Below are 17,862 nucleotides of genomic sequence, written 5' to 3'. Positions count from 1 at the left end.
AGAATGAGAAAACCCAGAGCAGGATTGCTTATTACTATAATCCTTAAAAGTCCTTCCTCCAAGCAAAATACAACTGTGGGGAAAATACCAAAAAAACACAAAAGTAAACAAAAAAGTTTTAAAATATTTTCTTACCATGATCCTCATCACCTCCTTTTTCAGATGTCAATGACAATGTTCCTTTCTTCATGTCTTCTAACTATGAGGCGTCTGTGCCAGAAGGAGCAGATGTTGGCACGTCCGTGGTTCAGGTGTTAGCTATGGACTTGGATTCTGGCCTACATGGAGAGGTTTGACCTTAATCCAGTTCCTTTCCTCACCATACTCAAGCTGTGGTACTGTAATTAGTGAGAACGTGCAGGGTAATGAGCCACCAGCAGTTCTTACAGCACTTGTCAAGCATTTGTGTGTCTTATGGCTGGTGTGCCTCTCACGGGATGCAGGAGAGAAGATGCCAGAAGTGACCTCAGGGTCCTGCAGCTCATCCTGATCCAGCACCATGACAAAGCACTGCTGCATGATTCTCTGGGCTGCTCCCATGACAAGACAAATGGCTGTGGCTGCAGGACATGTTTTCAAACTCCTGTCTCTTTAGCTCATTTTTTAATTGACCATCAGTGATTATTGTCAGTTATTCACAGCCTTTTAAGTATGGTCGATTAAACACCATCATTGGTCAAACCAGCATTTGACCATCATAGTAATAATGACCCAAGCCTAGGAAAGAGCAGAATTCTGAAGGGAATTGCTCATTTTCTTTGCATTTTCCTGAGCCATTTCTAAAAATCCTACTAGCTCTTCTGTGAAGAAACTCTAGCTAGTGGAGACTCTGGGAACTCTGCTGTTCTGGAACTGTCATTTTGTAGCTTCTGAAGAGCAACCTGTGTGGTAGAACAGTTGGTGCTGCTCTGGGCATGACTTGAGAGTGGGGACTGAACTGGTGTTTTTTCAGAGAATGACTTTTATTAAAGGGAAAAATGTGAATAGCTTTCATTGGTGGAGGTTTTCATTTATTCAGTCTCATTGAACAGGACCCAGATTATTAGTTTGTTTGTTTGTTTCTTTCTTTGTTTGTTTGTTTTGGGTTTTGTTTTGGTTTTGTTTGTTTTGGTTTTGTTTGTTTTTGGTTTTTTTTTAATCAGAAGCACAGTGAATTACTAGAAGCTGAGGAGACACCAGGGAAAATGCCAGTCCATACATTCTCTCTCCTTCTTATTATTCATGATCTTTCTTAACTGGCCACTGTTGGAGATTAGATACTGGTCTTGATGTGCCTTGATGTCACTGGTACAGATGTTCTTCAGTTTGAGAATTCTCCACTTTTTATATAAAAATAAACAAAAGACTTAGAAAAAATTTGTTCAGGTGATCTGTCTTTCCTCAGAATATTGCTACTTTGCAGACACAACCAGGAGGCTACTGAGGAAGGGGGAGGTCACAGCACTTAGACATACAAATGAAAATTAAAAATATAACCTCTTTTAATAACTTCCTTTTTAGGTTCACTACTTAATATTAAAAGATGCTAATGAGGATTATCAGTTCTTCACCATTGAACCTGAGACAGGAATTATTTACACCCAGGCATCTTTTGACAGAGAGAAAAGAGCCTCTTACTTGATTGAAGTTCAGTCTCAGGACTTATCAGAATCTGCTAGACCTGGTGTTCATGGGCAGCCCAACACAGGTAAAACTAAGAGGGAATTCTGTATTGGGCTTTTTAACTTTCATAGGCTTGGCAGGTATGTGAGCTGTTTGGAATAAAGCAGGGTATTCCACCTCTGCCATTTCTCCTCTGTGTTCCTCCTGCATGTCCTCAGACACAGCCTACGTGAGGATTTTTGTCAGCGATGTGAACGACAACGCCCCGGCATTTCCTCAGTCAGTGTATGAGGTCAGCATGGATGAGGACAGGGAGGTGGGGAGTCCTGTTGTGACAGCAACAGCAGATGATGAAGATGAGGGTGAGTGGCCCCTGCATGTCCTTTTAAATCCTTTTCATGTTAATGTGTGTTTGTGTGTAGGGCTACTTCCTACATGGACAAACAGCTCTCTGCACTCAGGAGACAATTCCATGTTTCAAACATTTGTAAAAGTGGGGAGAGAAGTTCTGGGTGTCTATGAGTGCTGTCTTTAATTAGGTGCTCAGGTTTGTAGTGCAAAGATTAAGTTAGCTGGCAATGTCTTTGGGGCAGAATGAAATCAGCCTGAATCACAACACTGCTGTAACTTTATACTCTTTCCAGAGCACATGCGTGCTTTTTGCTGACTCCTGTGCTTTCAAGATCTCCCTAGGAGTCAGTTCTATTTCCCACTATTGTGAAAAAATCAAGTTGTGTTTTTTGGTGTGTTAGTGGGTTAAATATACTTGTGGAAGAAACTGACAAACAGTGGAAAATGTGGGATGGCATGGCCAGAAATGAAGTCAGGAAGAAAGGGAAAGTCAGACCTTCCATTTGGGCTCACCCTAACACCAGCTCTGATGGTGTGAAGCTACCCCTACAGTGTGGTGAGACCAGATGGACAGAGCCAGTCCAACAGCATGTACAACATGCTGACAACAGTCAGTCCTTGTCTTTGCATTTTGGTTGCTTTTGTGAGCTGGTCCAGCTCAACTTGCTGAAGAGAAACAAATCTGTTGGTTAAAAGAAGGCAAGCCGGTGACAGAGCCCGGATGAGAGCCAGAGGGACGTGTTGCTGGGAGCAGGTGAGAGCTGGCTGTTCTTTCAGTGGCAGTGCTGCAAAGCCTTTTCACTTTCTAGCCATCCATATTGCTCTAGTCTTGTCATCCACAGCTGACTCACAACTTAAAAAGCTGAATGTTCTTCTTGCTCCTAGCAGCTCACCTATTTAATTTAGGAAATTACTTTGTATACTGAAATGCAATTTTTTTTTTTTACCTTTCCAAATAAGCAAACAGGAAGCACTAAACTATTTGTTGTTGTTCCTAAAAGTTTTACAGCAAACAAAGAGCTGTTGTTGCGCAGGTGGAGTGTTCGAAGATGAATTCTTGCTCGAAATAGAGGACTTCTGTTTTATTTTAGCACCACCCAGTGGTTTAAAAAAAGTTGAGGAATACTGGCATTTGAAATGAGAGGCTTAGGAAACATTGAGTAAAAATAACTTCTTGTATTTTCAGAGTATGTTACATTTTTATTATTGGCAAATGAATGCACAATGATTTAGAGGCACACAGTCTCTCCATTATCAATCAACAAGTGCTTGTCTGTGTCTGTAAATTATACTTGTAAATATAAATGCAAACCTAGCCTCCTATCTACTACACACAAAAACTTCAAATTTCATATACAGATCATTCTGTGTGTGTTTTTATGTTTTATCTCACAAGCACACACCACAACAATCTTGGAAAATAAGGTTTCTCTTGGATACATGTCCTTTGTGCATAGCTGGATTGAACATTTCATAGAGAGAACAGGGGGCAATTGTTTCTTTCTCTTATAGGTGCAAATGCCAAACTAAGGTATCAGATCACTTCAGGAAATGTGAAAGGGGTTTTTGATGTGGAACCTGAGATTGGAACTGTCTTCATTGCTCAGCCTCTGGATTACGAACAAGAACAACATTATGAGCTCCGGCTTGTAGCTTCTGACGGAAAATGGGAAAACCACACTCTTATCATCATCAATGTTGTCAATAAGAACGATGAAGCACCAGTCTTCACTCAGAATGAATACCAGGGCAGTGTCTTGGAGGAGCTCACTGATCTGCCTGTACTTGTCCTAAAGGTAAAGCAGTTTCCACAAAGCAGGGCAAAACCTGGCTTTGTGTTCAGTCAATCCCATCCATTCACACAAATACAAAAAGATAGTGCATTTAGGGTGGGTGAGGCCTGGTATTAGGACTTAGCTAGCAACTTTCTGTAAAGAATAGAATAAAGTAAACCTGGTAATTTTTTGTGGTGGACTTACTCTCCTCACCTACATAAATAGCGGCTGGTTTTGATCTTAGAGTCTTTTTCAAACTGATTTCTAGTTATTGGAAAATGGGATAATTTCCTTTACAAAGAAGATTTGGCACATTTTGAGTAACTCTATAAGCACAGAATGGTTGGCATGTGTACTTTAAGCATGTAATGGTTAAATTTTTGCTACCAAATAAACATTACCAGGGATTGTTCTTTGACTCCAGCTCAGTCATCTTCATTGTTTTGTTGTTAGAGCAGCTCTTGGTAGGTCCAACTAGCAATCTCCTAAACAATCCCTGGATGCAAATCAGGAGCTGGGAGCTCTCTCTGGCCTATGCTGATAATCAGCTTGGATGTATGGCCTGTTTTCACAGCAGTCTGTAAACTCAGAGAGAATCAGCCTCTGCTTGCCTTTGTATTCCAGCTCCAAAATTTTCACAACAAATATTTTCTCAGCAGAACTGTTATTATTTTGATTCTTCCTACAGTTTTTTCTCTTTCCAAAATAAATGGGGCAGTAGAATATATTAGTCTGTGGAAATGTCCTGGTTTTGTTTCTCTAGGCTGTGCATGATATTTTTTGAAAGAGTACTTGAATGACTCAAGCCAATAGATGCTTGCTGTTAAAATTCACACTGTTCATTTAACCTGCACTGTAGCAGCTGCCATCAATAAGAGAAGTGTGATTTCCCTTTTTTGTAACATAAACACTTGCCTGCTCTGGCTTGTTCCAGGTTTCTGCAACAGATCCTGACCAAGCAGCAGATCAAGCTGCCATTAGCTATTCCCTGCACGGGCAGGGAGCCGGCAGCGAATTCAGCATCGACGAGAGCACAGGTGAGATCAGCGCACACACCAGGCTGGACCGGGAGAAGCGATCCACGTGGCGCTTCCTCGTTCTCGCCACGGATGAGGGCGGAGAGGGCCTGACTGGCTTTGCAGACGTGATCATAGAAGTGAGGGACGTGAACGACAACGCGCCCCTTTTCCTCTGTGTGTCGGATGGCTGTTTCACAGGCCACATCCCTGAGGGCTCTCCAGCTGACACTCCTATCATGGAAATGACAGCAGTAGACCTCGATGACCCCAAGGCTGGTATAAATGCTGTGCTAACATACAGTATCATTCAGAACGTCAAAAACGAAATTAATTTGAACTTGTTCTCAATTGATTCAGTTAGTGGCACCATCTCTACGGTGCTTGGGTCCTTGGACCATGAGAAGGAAGACAAATACCTAGTGGTGGTTGAGGCCAGAGATGGAGGAGGGCTCACTGGGACAGGCACTGCCACTATTTTGGTGACTGACGTGAATGATCATGCTCCAGTCTTCCTGCAAAGGATCTACACAGCATTTGTCTCCGAGAATGCGAGTATTAACACTGAGGTGGCAGTGGTGTCTGCTGTGGACAGAGATGAGGGAGAAAATGCCATGGTGACATTCAGCATTGTTGATGGGGACAATGACCGCAAGTTCTCCATAGAGACAGATGAAGTCAACAACTGTGGGTTTATCCGACTACGCAAACGGGTCGACTTTGAGAAACCTCATGAGAGGGTATTCAATTTGACTGTGAAAGCAGAGGACATGGATTTCTTCAGCATTGCTCACTGTGTGATCTATGTGGAGGACTCAAATGATCATGCTCCTGTCTTCTATCCCCAGTTCTATGAAGTGGCTGCACTTGGGGAAGATGTACCAGTTGGCACCAAAATTATTCAGGTTTCTGCTGTTGACTTGGATTCTGGCCTGAATGGGAGGTTTTCTTTCCACCTGCTAAACAAGTCTGATCCAGGTGGCCAGTTCTCTTTGGCTAGTGATGGGTGGCTGATGGTTGCAGGATTGCTGGATTATGAGACGGCGGCTCAGTACCAACTCATTGTGATTGCCACTGATATGGGACAGCCCCCTCTGACCGGCAGTGCCACTGTTTTGGTGACTCTGCAGGATGTAAATGACAATGGGCCAGAGTTCGAGGCACATTATAACCCAGTGGTCTGGGAAAACACAGCTTCTCCACAGGTTGTCCAAATGAATGAGACCTCCACACTGCTGTATGCCAAGGACCGGGACACTGCTGCGAACGGAGCCCCTTTCTCCTTTCACCTCCTCGGTGATCTGGATAGCCTGACCAGCTTCAGCCTGCAGGACCTCCACAACGGCAGCGCCGTGCTCACCGCCCTGCGCACCTTCGACAGGGAGGTGCACAAGGCATTCTACCTGCCCATCCTGATCACAGACAGCGGGATCCCACCCATGAGCTCCACCAACACGCTGACCGTCAACATCGGGGACCAAAATGACCACCCGCATTCTGCTGGCTACATGGAGTGTCTCATTTACAGCTATGATGGTAAATCACTCCCTGATGTTTGCTTCCAAGTGTGGCACAGGGTCAAAAGAGGCAGCTTTAAGTTTTACAGGAGGACTGTATCCTGTTCCACATTAGCTGTCAGTAGGGGTGCTACTGAAGTTTGCTTAAACCCAACAGAGAGCAGTGGGTATGTGGGGCACAGGTCTCTGGGCCACTTGATTTGTAGAAGAAAGTGAGCCAGCCTTGAAGAAGGAGCATAACTGGCTGCTTTTCTTGGCACCTTTCTGTCAAACTTGAGTAATGGTCTCTTGGTTTCAGATACAGTTTTTCAGCAGCATTAACATATCAGGGGAGAAAAAATTACCAAAGTTCCTAATGTTGCTGAGAAATTATGAGTCTGAATGCTGAGAACTTTCTTCTCCTCAAACCTTTTTCCTTCTCCAGACTGCATTGAATTTTAATGAATACACTTATACTGAACTCATATGTAAACTGCTGAAACATTCATCTAAGTCTTCAGCTGAAAGATGCTGTTATGGTGGAGTTTTCTGTGAATGCTGGCTGCATGCAGTGTGAGAGAAGCTTCTTTCCCTTCTTGCTTTGGCAATTAGGCAGCAGTATTCTTGTGATCTGGTGCTCCCATAATAAGCCCATCAGGAAAATAAAACACACAAGTAAAAATATTTTGGGATGCTTGCATGTTGGCTCAGGGCGTTCCTTCCTCTTCTACTCTGCTCTGTGTCCTATGGTTTGATAGCACATTAGATAGATTATCTGTTGTGGCACATTAGGAACTACTTCTGAGTAGATACTGTTTATTTGTACTGAAGCCCTGTACTGCCTGTTGCATAATTACTCCAGTTCAGCTTCTTGTTAAATTGAAACCAAGTCTGTTTCTATTTGCTGAGAAACCCTGTCTGTAGCTTAAATAACAAACATTTTCATTCAAGCCTGAATTCCATATTAGTTGTTACTTTCATCGGTACATCGGTTAATTTCTGAGAGGGACTATTCAAGACCTCAGATCTTTGATTAATTAAAATATAAAGGAGAGGCAGAATCAAAAGGCTACTATCACATTGTATGTTACATTCATATCCTGTGGGAATCAAACACCAGGGCATCCTGTATCTCCTGCAAAATACCCAGTGAGTGTTGCCACACCTGCCAGAGAGGTACAGTTTCCTCTCCTTGCATTCAGTTCCTCGGTTGTCAGGGTCTGTGCTGCTCCTTGTCATACGGTGAACTCCTGCATTTATCCTTTTTGTGTATCCTTGATTCTTTACTCAGTAGGTTTATGAATTCAGAAAACTATTTCCTTCAGAAGTAAGGAGGAACCTTTCCTTCAGAAGTAAGTTTTGTAAATCCAGAAAATACTAATTTGTCAGTTTTGCTGAGAGGATGCAAAACAAGCAGAATACATGCTGCTTTCCATCTCACCCCAGTCTCACCATCTACTCAAAATAAGCCTGGCCACTGTATTTTGGGCATCCTCTCTATCTTGCTGTAATTTCTATCTTGTTGTTATTTCTGTCTTGCTGTAATTGCTACTGTTTTTGCTTTTTATAACCCAGTCTGCATTTTGGTTGTTTGTCCTGCCCAAACACCAATCCCTGTCTAAACCACTTTGTAAGTTGGTTGAATAATGCAGATAAAACTGAAAACTCTCAGAGGCGGCTTTTCTTTTTTCATTCCCATTGCTTTTCTTTGCAGTCACCTGTAGAATTAAATCTGTGTAGTCATACAGCAAACATGTGACAAGCAGGGCACCGTGTGGCATTTGCAAACCAGTGCATGGCTCTCGAGAACTACCACAACTGTTTTTGTAGAGCTCTTAGGCTTATGACACATGTGCTTAGACCAGAACCTGTCTGTGTACATGTGAGAGCTCTGACTGTGCACCTGTGTGCTGTGTTGTTCCAGGTATTCTCCCCACGACTGTGCTGGGCCAGGTCAGTGCCCCTGATGCTGATGACTGGGATCGCAAAATCTACCAATTTGAAGGGAAGACATCAAGGTATTTGGAGAGAAAAATGGGAGTTGCATAAATTTTCTGGGAAAATAGAGCAGATACAAAATCACAGCAAGTTTTTACACTGACTCTTTTTTAAAAACATGAGTACAAAATAATTTTGTTGGTTAGACACTTCAGTGTGCAGATTTCCAAAAGCCCTTCTGAGTGTGAGGCTGCAGTAAATAACACTGCGTGCCTAACCAGTCTGCTGCCCATTGCCTCATGGGCCAGAATTCTGAATTCCTCTTCACAGTCATTCCCACAATCTGTATCAGTGAGCTGCTACAGGAAACATACCTACTAACTTCTAAATTCCTTCATCCAAGCTCCTGGTGTTTCCATGTCACCATTGGTTTCAAGACCTTTTTAATACTAGATGTATAGACTTGGGAGTGTCTGAATTGTGACTGGAGCTGAGATGTACATGTGCCATTCAGAGGTTTTGACAGAGGTGTCACTCTCAGTGAATGTATCTACACTAGGAGTTTGCACTATTTCCAAAGTTATGGCTATTGCAGCTTTAGTCTTCCTACACAGTTAATACAGCACAGCAGCAGGACAAAACCTTCCTGATACACTGGTGAAGAGTCATTAGGAGCCACAGGAGACAATGTAAAAAAGTTCTGTTCTGCTCTGTCCTTTCATGAAAGAACACATCTGCTATCTTTGATAAATAGAAAGTGGCTCAGAAAAACCACCAGTGATGATAATTAGAACGTAGCTTTTGAACTTCTCATAGCTTGTTCCTTGGCTTAACTCTTATTACAGGTACTTTATCCTTAATGATAACTCAGGTTTGCTGACTATTAAAGAAGGAACCCCCCCAGGAACATACAACATAAGAGTTAGAGTCATTGATGGAGTCTGGCCAGATGTTATCTCCACTGTAAAGGTTATAGTGAAGGAAATCAAGGATGACGCCCTCCGTAACGCTGGTTCTGTACGAATAACAGGTAAGCAATGTGCTCAAGTACGGTCTAGGTCTGCAATGTTACTGCTCTGATACTTTGAATTCTGCTTGGAATGCTCTTAGACATGGGATGAGAATTAATAGTTTTCCAGGTTAGGAAATGCATCTTTGCATGGTCCTCTGATGCTGCATGTGGAGAGGCACCTATGGAGAAAATTGACAGCAAGGAAAAGTTGTCTCATTTCTATACCAACTTCTAAAATATGCAGCCACTTATATTTCAGAAGGAAAACTTTATTTGAACAAATGCCTGCCTGAAAATCCCCAACCTCTGCGGAAAAGTAAAATCTTCTTAAACATGTTTCTCCTTCTAAAAAATAATTTTAAAAAATTGGTAATTAATAAAAGTCTAAAAAGTTTCAGAACACACAGGTTTAGTAGAAGCAAGCATGGAAAATTTCAGAGCCTAAAAATTACAATACTCCTGAATTTGCAGTTGAGACCATTTTCTGCAACCTTATGATTTATTCTGTGCTGCTCCTTTCTTCTATTGCTACAACAGTTGCAAGAAACAGGTGTCAAATTTTCAACTGCTGTTACAGGTATCACACCAGAGGAGTTCATATCCCAGTCCCCTGAAAAACAAAGTAAATACTACCAGATGAAGAAGCTGCTTTCAGAAATTATCTCAGTTCAACTGGAAAATGTTCACATTTTCAGTGTACTGAATAGCCCGAGTCCAATCCGAGGGGTTGATGTTTGGTTTGCAGTTTATGGCCCACCTTATTATAAAGCAGAAAAACTTAATGGCAATGTAGCAGCTTCCAGAGCCTGGGTAAGTATCCATCCTGTGTATGAAACCACAGCATCTTCTCATTGTGTCTATTCAGGTAATGCCTGTGAATGTGAACAATTAGAATGATTGAGAGAGTAATGTGTGATAGTTTTAAATAGAGAGCTTAAATCAGTAAAATCAGACAATCCTTTTGCACTTATACTAAAAGTTTCAAATACTAATGTTCTGAAACCCAGACTCTGAATACATATCAAGTCACCTAAACACAATATGCTTTTAGGACTGCGAACACGTTTTTCCTATTGAAAAGACTGTAAAACACTGTATGAAGAATGTGTTTGGCTGTTGCCTTTCTACATGATGCTTTAATGTTTCAATTTTTAGTTCTCTAGTTGGAACTCCCAAACCAGTCAAACATTTCAAGGTTCTAGACTTAAAAGAGCAAAGTAGTAAAAGAGCCACTCTCCAGTACAAAACCAGGTTGGAATATGTGTTTAAAATTTAGTAAATTTCCTTTCCCTCTAGCAAAAAAAAAAAAAAAAAAAAAAAAACCAAAAAAAAACAACCAAAAAACACCAAAAAACCTCCCAAACCAAAACCACCATTGAAAAGAGTTAAATTATTTGCTCTGTTGGAAACATATTGGTGCAGAGTTGTACCAACTCATACTTGCCAGGAAAGATATTTCTTCACTATCCAGTGCCAATTCCCAGTATATTTAAGTCAGAAATTCAGATTAAAAATATAGTTTATATGCTGTGTAAATAATGCATCAGAATCATTAGTGATAAAAAAATTATCCACTCAGTCTAATGAATATTGAGGGTATTTTGCCTTTAAAATGCTTATTCATGCTATAATTGACTTATACCAAGGCTTTGGCCTTAACAGATGCCAGACTGAGCTGCCTTTGGCTGTATAGGGTGAGGTAGACATTGGAAGGAATTGGCATAGCAACCAGTTTTGCAAATAAATAAGACTTGGGCTTTTCATTGCTGTCATTGGTGAACTCAGTGGAAAAGTCAGATGAATGCAACTAATTATTCTTCTTATTCTTCTTCAGCTGGAAAGCATTCTGGACATAAATATCACCCAGACTGGCATTGATGAGTGTGTGACTGCAGAGTGCACTCACAGCAGCGGATGCGTCAGTAAGCATGAACAGAACCATGTACCAACCATAACCACAGCTGGAAGTGTTTCACTGGTGTCTGTGACAGTCCTGAGCCATGCTGTGTGTGGCTGTGCTGCTCGGGAGAATCCTCATCTTTCCTGCTCCTCATACCAGACAAACCCTTGTCTCAATGGTGGCACATGTGTGGATACTGATTTGGGCTACAGGTTGGTAAAGCTCCATAAGGTGTACAAACACAGTGCATGTAGAGCAGACTGTAAGGAGGATGAGTCAAAGCTGCAGGAACCATCACTTCATGGCTTCTCATTGTGGCAAATCTAAGTTTTGTTTTACTTCACACACAGGTCTTGCAAAAGGACCTCTATTCTCAGGTACATATATTAGGTACATATATTTTATGTTCAACATAGTCTCCAGGAAAACCTTGGGAACATTCCAGGCTGCACCAGTTCCATTAATGCCACCCTGCAAAATGCTCTTAGTTTGTGCAGCCTGCCCTAAACACTTTAATTTTGTTAAATGTTTTAATCACATCTCTTATGCCACTTAATAACATCTTCCCCACATTTCTTGCCTTATTTGTTTCTCCAAAAATGAGATCTCATAGATAATATAGTATAAAGATGAAAAAAAAAATTATAGGACTGTTCTAGCTCAGAATTAGCCTGATCCCATTCCAGAATGTGGCTTCCAGCATGTTTTGCTTAAAAATAATCATCCCAATATAGGAAAGCAGAAACATTGGCCAGTGTCTTCATAGCACCCCTAGGAGGGGTGACAGGACTCAGACTGAAGCTGCAGAAGCTCTTGTCATGCAAAAGTTCTTATTGCTACTCAGGCATAATCAGACAGGGAAATTTTGCTGCTCAGAAACTCTAGGCAGGCTCTGTCACCTATCATTTGTTCAATTCTGAGGTTTCTTTGCTTTTGCTCCATGTTCAGTAGTTTTGGGTGTCATCTTTTCCTGCATCCTACCCCCATCATTCTGCTCTCAAATGTACTAGCAATCTAAAGCAAACAGAAACTCAGAAATAGGAGCCCAGCTGATCTCCCTTCCTGTCCCTCTGCCCATTTCTGTTGTTCCTTTGGTTTCCCACTTAGAGGTTCTGTTACTGTCGTACTGTGGCTACTTTTTTCGACAGATCATTAAGGAAAGAACTCCAACTGTCTCTTGTTTGATAGTGTAAAAGAAATAAACTAGCAATTATCTTGCAATAAATATGAAAAGGTCAAGATTTATGACTGCCACAGCCCTCTTTTTCTGGGTGATATTTCCTCCCCACACCCTTCCTGCAGAGACTCCGATTGGACACAAGCTGAAATTCTTTCCCAATGAGAATAATCAACCATTGTATTAATCTCCCCAGGGAGGTGGTGGTTTACCCAGAAATGGACTCTACCAAGATGCTAGGCCATCTTGTCTAGATCATTCTTTTGCCAAGAAAAGTTGCACCAAATTATACTTGAGGCCCATTCCACCTGGCATTCTGTGATTCTGATTTTCCTTTGCTTTTCCTGTCAGCATTACAAAGTCTTCAGACAAGCTGATAACTAAGCCTAGTGAAAAATGTTTTTCTTTTTTTGTCTGAAGATGTAAGAGGTTTTCATGAGCTTTATGTATTACAACAGGTCCATCATTTACTCACAGAATATCTTTGCATAGACATATTATAATTTAGACTAAATTTATATTGTGTTTGAACAAACAAGTCAAAACATTTGTTGAAGTTTTGCTAGTGCTTTACCTGTACCATGGCCTAGGGAACATGGAGTCCTGTGTTTAATGTGGAGAGTCCTGTTCTCAGAACACCTTTGCATTTTCTGTTTGCATGGTGGATATTTGCTTTTATTTTTTTTATTAAATAGATGCAAATGTGCTGCAAATTTTCATGGACCAGACTGCCAGCAGACAAAACACAGCTTCAGAGGCCACGGTTACGCCTGGTTCCCTCCTCTTCAGCCCTGCTTTGAGAGCCGCATCTCCTTAGAGTTTATCACTGAAGTTGCTGATGGCCTTCTGTTGTACCATGGACCAGCGGCACGAGGGCAGCCTGGAGAAAAAGAAAACTTCCTTGCCTTAGGTTAGCACCTTACAGAGTATTTGTGTTTATGTGAAGGTGAGATTCTACTTAGTTCATAGGTTTGGGGTTTTATTTTTTAAAAGGCTCAGAAAGTTACTCCTGGAGAATAAGGAGAATGCACAATAGTTTGCCAGTATGCCTAATTCATATCTTTGTGTCACTGTTAGAAGCTGGACTTTTTTTAAGCTGTCTAAAGATCTTCTCCAACTAAGATCTAACTGCAACAGTAATTTCAACTTCATTTGAATGGGAACATGGTTACTGCATATCCAATAAGAGTCTTTCCTTTGCAGAACTCTCTGGTGGTGTCCCATCGCTGACTGTGAGCCACAGCTCTGGTGAGCTTTTCCTGCAGCTGTCACAAAAAGTTAATGTTGCAGATCGCCGCTGGCACAATATTAAAATTATAAATGATGGAAAGGCAAGTGTAAATATGGCACAGGCAGTCCTATGTAAGCATTAATTCATGTACCTAGTTATTCCTTCCAAATCCTTCCTCCCTTCTGTGGAACTCAATCAATCAATTTTCCATCATCTCTGAAATGGCAGGGGTAGAAGTTTGTCAGTTCAAACATCCTCTTAGTCTTGAAGTAGTGAAGCAAAACAAAGCCTGGAGAAGTCTGATCCAGTTATGAAACTGGCCATGCTATTTCCTTTCTTTAGTTATCCTGTCTGCTGCTTGGACAACAGAGTTGTGATAATCCAGGGCCTAAATGCTTCCTGACGTGATTGGGTGAAGCATTTGTACTTTATCTGAGTGAGAAGCCCTGCCCCAGCAAGAGACTTTAGATGTGTAGCACAAAGGAGGTAGATGCACTTTTGTGTACAGGGAATATCTTGCTGATACAACACTGCTGAAGGCATCTGCTAGGCTCCCCCTTCTCTCCCACATAAGACAAGCCAAAAGGCAGGTCAGGATATGGGATGCAGCCTGACAGACCTTCTGCTCTGTTAGGTTATCTCTCTGTGTTCTGATCTTGCAGAAAACTCCAAGAATGTCCTATGCTCCCTCTACTATGCCAATGACTTGTCATGGCAGAGTTAAATCTTTCTTTTAGTTACATGCCATGTGCAATAACTTTCCAGATTAATATGTGGAGTATTTTATTATTTTAACAAAGTTTCCTGCACTGTAATTGGTAGTTACTGTTCTATCTTCTGAGAAGTGAAAGAAAATATGGAATAAAAATATATGCATATCTCTGGATATAATTGTTTTAAATAATGCCTTTTTCTAGGAAGTGAAGCTGATTCTTGACAACTGTATGAATGTCTCAGTTAGAGACAATGGCAGTGTCACTAAGAAGATTTCCCAAATGGATCTGTCTGCCTGTGAAGCCTCTGGAGAGATTGTGGGATCTCAGAGGTAAACAAAAAACAAACAACAAACAAACAAAACCAAACAAACAAAAAACCAAAACCAACCAACCAAAAAAAACCCACCACCAACAAAAAAACCAACAACAACAAAAAAACCCAACAAAACCCCCTGAAACACAACCAGTCAAAAGAGCTACAGAAAAAGGTGAGGGTGGGGTGGTGAAATCAGCCAGGCTGCTGTATTTTGCATGGCACTAATTCTTTCTTTCCCTCCCTCCTCTCCAGCATGGGAAAGCTCTTCAGTGGCCATCAGCCCCTGCAGCTGGGGGGAGTTAAGCAGACCTTGCCTTACCGTGACTCCCAAAGGCACTTCAGAGGGTTTGTGGGCTGCATACGCAACGTCATCGTTGACAGTAAGGTAGGGCCACAGAGATCACTTTTGGGTTTACTGCTAATTGTAAGCACCTGCTGTGATGGTTTTCTTTGACCTTTTCCAGGTCTATGATTTAGAGCACCCTGCAGAGTCCCTGAACAGTGCTCCAGGCTGTGTCCTTATGGATGAAATGTGTCAGAGTGGTGGGATGGCCTCCTGTGGCACCCATGGCAAGTGTGTTGGTGGCTGGGATTTCTTCCACTGTGACTGTTCCCCAGGATATGCTGGATTAGCATGTGAAAAAGGTACTGCAAGTTCTAGGGAGTAATTTGTGGTGAGGATCTGTGGAAGCAGCATCAGACCCTCTGTTCCAGTGTTCAAAGTCATACTGCCATGACTTTGAACGGAATAGAATAACAACACCATGCTGTACTCTGGGAATGATTTAGATCTTCAAAGATGTAAAGATCCTACTAATTCTTGTTAATTAATGTCGCAGATGAGGGTTATGTTTAGAGCTGCTTTATTTTGCAGGGTAGGGAAATGGTCAGACAGGTTGTTTTGTCATTTTTATCACCATCCTATTTCCCAGTGGTGAAAAGGGAAATATTCTGCATTGTGCCTTTTTCCTCTGCTCACGCTGATTCCAAAATGAAGTTTAATGAACATATGAAACCTGTGGGCATAACCCTCTTGTTATCTTCAGACCCCATTTCCCATTTGTGAAATGGTGATAATTGCATTTACATCTGTCATTAGAATGAATTGCAAGTTGAGCAATTCCCCTAGACCACAGCTGTGGGTGTATGTGGGGGCATAATATCAGGCTGCCTGCACCAAATGTGTTATCCTGTACAAAGCCAGCATGAAATATGTATCAGAGAACAAAAGTTTCCCGTGGTGGATAATGAAAACCTCTGAGATGTTGTAAGAAAGTGGAAAATTTTAGCACAATTCAAAAACTTGGGAAATAAATGATTTAACTCCTAGTAGCCCACATCCATGTTTGGGGTACAGGGGATATACACTTGAAGTTGCCTTTGTCCCCTCTGTCTTAAAACCTTCATCAGCCAAGCAGGAATCAGAAGTGAGTGACAGATGTTTATTGGGACTTCACCTGCCTCTAGGTACAAGGTACAAACAATGTGGTTGATCATAACAATCTGTAAAGAGCACCATTGCCTTGTAACTCTGGGGGGTTTTGTTGGAAGAGAATTGTCCCACTCAGTCCTGTAGTTTGAGCTACAGGTGAGGATGAGGAGCAGAGAGCAGCTGGAAAGGAGTGCTTACAAGCTAGTGTTGGATCAATATGTTGGAATTCATGAACAGGACAATAGTGCATTACTCTTATCCTTTTAGCTCAATGCACTTAATTTTCCTTCTTGTATACAGAACAATAATACCCTGTGCAGGCAGCCAGACCCTCTCTTTCTCCACACAAGACTTAAATAGTTTGACTGTACATTACTCAGTGGAAACCCTGTCCGTCCAATAAGGGGGAAGACTGGAATTGTAACTGTCATGGTCTAGGCCTGGAGCATTCACTGTTTAAGGTGTTCATAATGACCAAAAAATTGGTTTATATAGTTAAGCTATTTGTATTACAGACAGACATACTGGTTTATAAACGTCTGCTTGGATTCAAATCCTACTCTGTTTTGCACTATTTTTAAATTCTGCTTCACAAGCCCAGCTGCTGTGTTGGTTCTACCCCTCATTACTATGGGACAAACCAAGGGCTCAGAAAGCAATTGTTCAAAATCTGTAAGTCATATCCTGATGTAACAGAAAAACTTTGATTGGCACCAGCTTCTTCTAATATATTGGGCTGCAAAATGCTGGTGTCCAGCCAGTGCTTTATGAATGACTGTGACATTCTCACAGCAAGGAGCAGACAGCTGAGGACAGGAGTCACTGGAGCATCCCAGGAAAACCCATGCCTGCTCATCAGCTAGAACCTGTAGCTGCAGAGACAGTGAACAAGAAAGAACTGGGTTAAGAAAAATGATGTGGGGGGGAAACCTAGAGGAGAAAAGAAAACATGCTTCTAGAAAGGAAAGAGAGAAGACAAATGGTGAAAGGAAAAGAGAGTGCAGAAATTAAGTCTCTTGATCATTTGATATTTCATGTCCTGGGAACCAAACTAAATGCCCCAGGATGAGCTGGGTACTCTTTGGATTTCTACTTGCACGGCACTGACATCTGATGAGCTGTTGGTGACCCAGTGTCTGTCCTGTCTGTTAACTAACTTGAACTATCTCTTTATCTGGTGAAAAGAAATTTCTTTTTTTTCTACTAAGCTTGGCCCAAAACAGATCTAGAATCGCTGTCAGCTAATGAGACTGAAATAGGTGCCTGCTCTGCAAGAGCATCAAAGCCTGGGTAGTTTAGTGGTGCTTGATTTCCACAGAAGTATGCAGTGCAACTTCATCAAACTCTGTGCTGGACCCTGGGTTCCTCAGAGGGACAGGGAAACAAATAATTTCAGTGCATTTTCCCTAGTTAAAATAGTAAACACTAACTTAATCTCCCTTTGTAGTTAAAAAAGTCCTGTGGCTTCCTGGAGGCTTTCTCTTGTGCCAAGTGAAGTGGGAAGTAAAGTGCAAATTTTCTAACAGTGGGGGTTTTAACCATGCGATTAAACTACTGAAGGAAATATTTGGTTCTTTTCTTTGGTTGGTTTTTCTGGGAGTTGTTTGGTTTTTCAATTTTTCAGATCAACATAAGCTACTTTACTGGAAAATATGCTTCAGATTTAAAAAAAACCAAAGTGATTTGGGCACAGTGTAGGAGTGATGGGGTAGAACATTTAGCTTGTAACAGGCAGACTGCAAGACATAGTATCTAATTGTCCCTTTCCTGCTTAAATTCTGAATCCTTAATTTGTTGGTTTTCTCTTAATTCCCTTTGAAGTGGGACAGAGGTTGCTTTCCATGATGCTTCATCGTATTACCAAAATTCCTTAAGATCTAAAACTGTGACATTCAGAGCT

The 17,862-nt window shown here is 41.5% G+C and overlaps 1 protein-coding gene across 1 annotated transcript in view; it reads left to right on the top strand.

Annotated features, from left to right (window-relative positions):
• LOC131086352 (neural-cadherin-like) overlaps window positions 1-17,862 on the top strand; it is a 40,940-nt gene that overhangs the window by 15,982 nt on the left and 7,096 nt on the right. Inside the window, 14 exon segments of the mRNA XM_058029325.1 lie at window positions 163-290; window positions 1,501-1,687; window positions 1,821-1,964; window positions 3,466-3,749; window positions 4,663-6,280; window positions 8,165-8,258; window positions 9,024-9,208; window positions 9,768-10,000; window positions 11,025-11,302; window positions 12,963-13,177; window positions 13,471-13,598; window positions 14,416-14,543; window positions 14,783-14,915; window positions 14,995-15,175. Coding sequence (XP_057885308.1) covers window positions 163-290; window positions 1,501-1,687; window positions 1,821-1,964; window positions 3,466-3,749; window positions 4,663-6,280; window positions 8,165-8,258; window positions 9,024-9,208; window positions 9,768-10,000; window positions 11,025-11,302; window positions 12,963-13,177; window positions 13,471-13,598; window positions 14,416-14,543; window positions 14,783-14,915; window positions 14,995-15,175 — 3,936 coding nt within the window.

This window comes from Melospiza georgiana, chromosome 1 (genome assembly GCF_028018845.1).
Source record: "Melospiza georgiana isolate bMelGeo1 chromosome 1, bMelGeo1.pri, whole genome shotgun sequence".
NCBI lineage: Eukaryota > Metazoa > Chordata > Aves > Passeriformes > Passerellidae > Melospiza > Melospiza georgiana.
The sequence above is the reverse complement of the archived record's forward strand: the minus strand, read 5'-3'. Positions and strand labels throughout refer to the sequence as shown.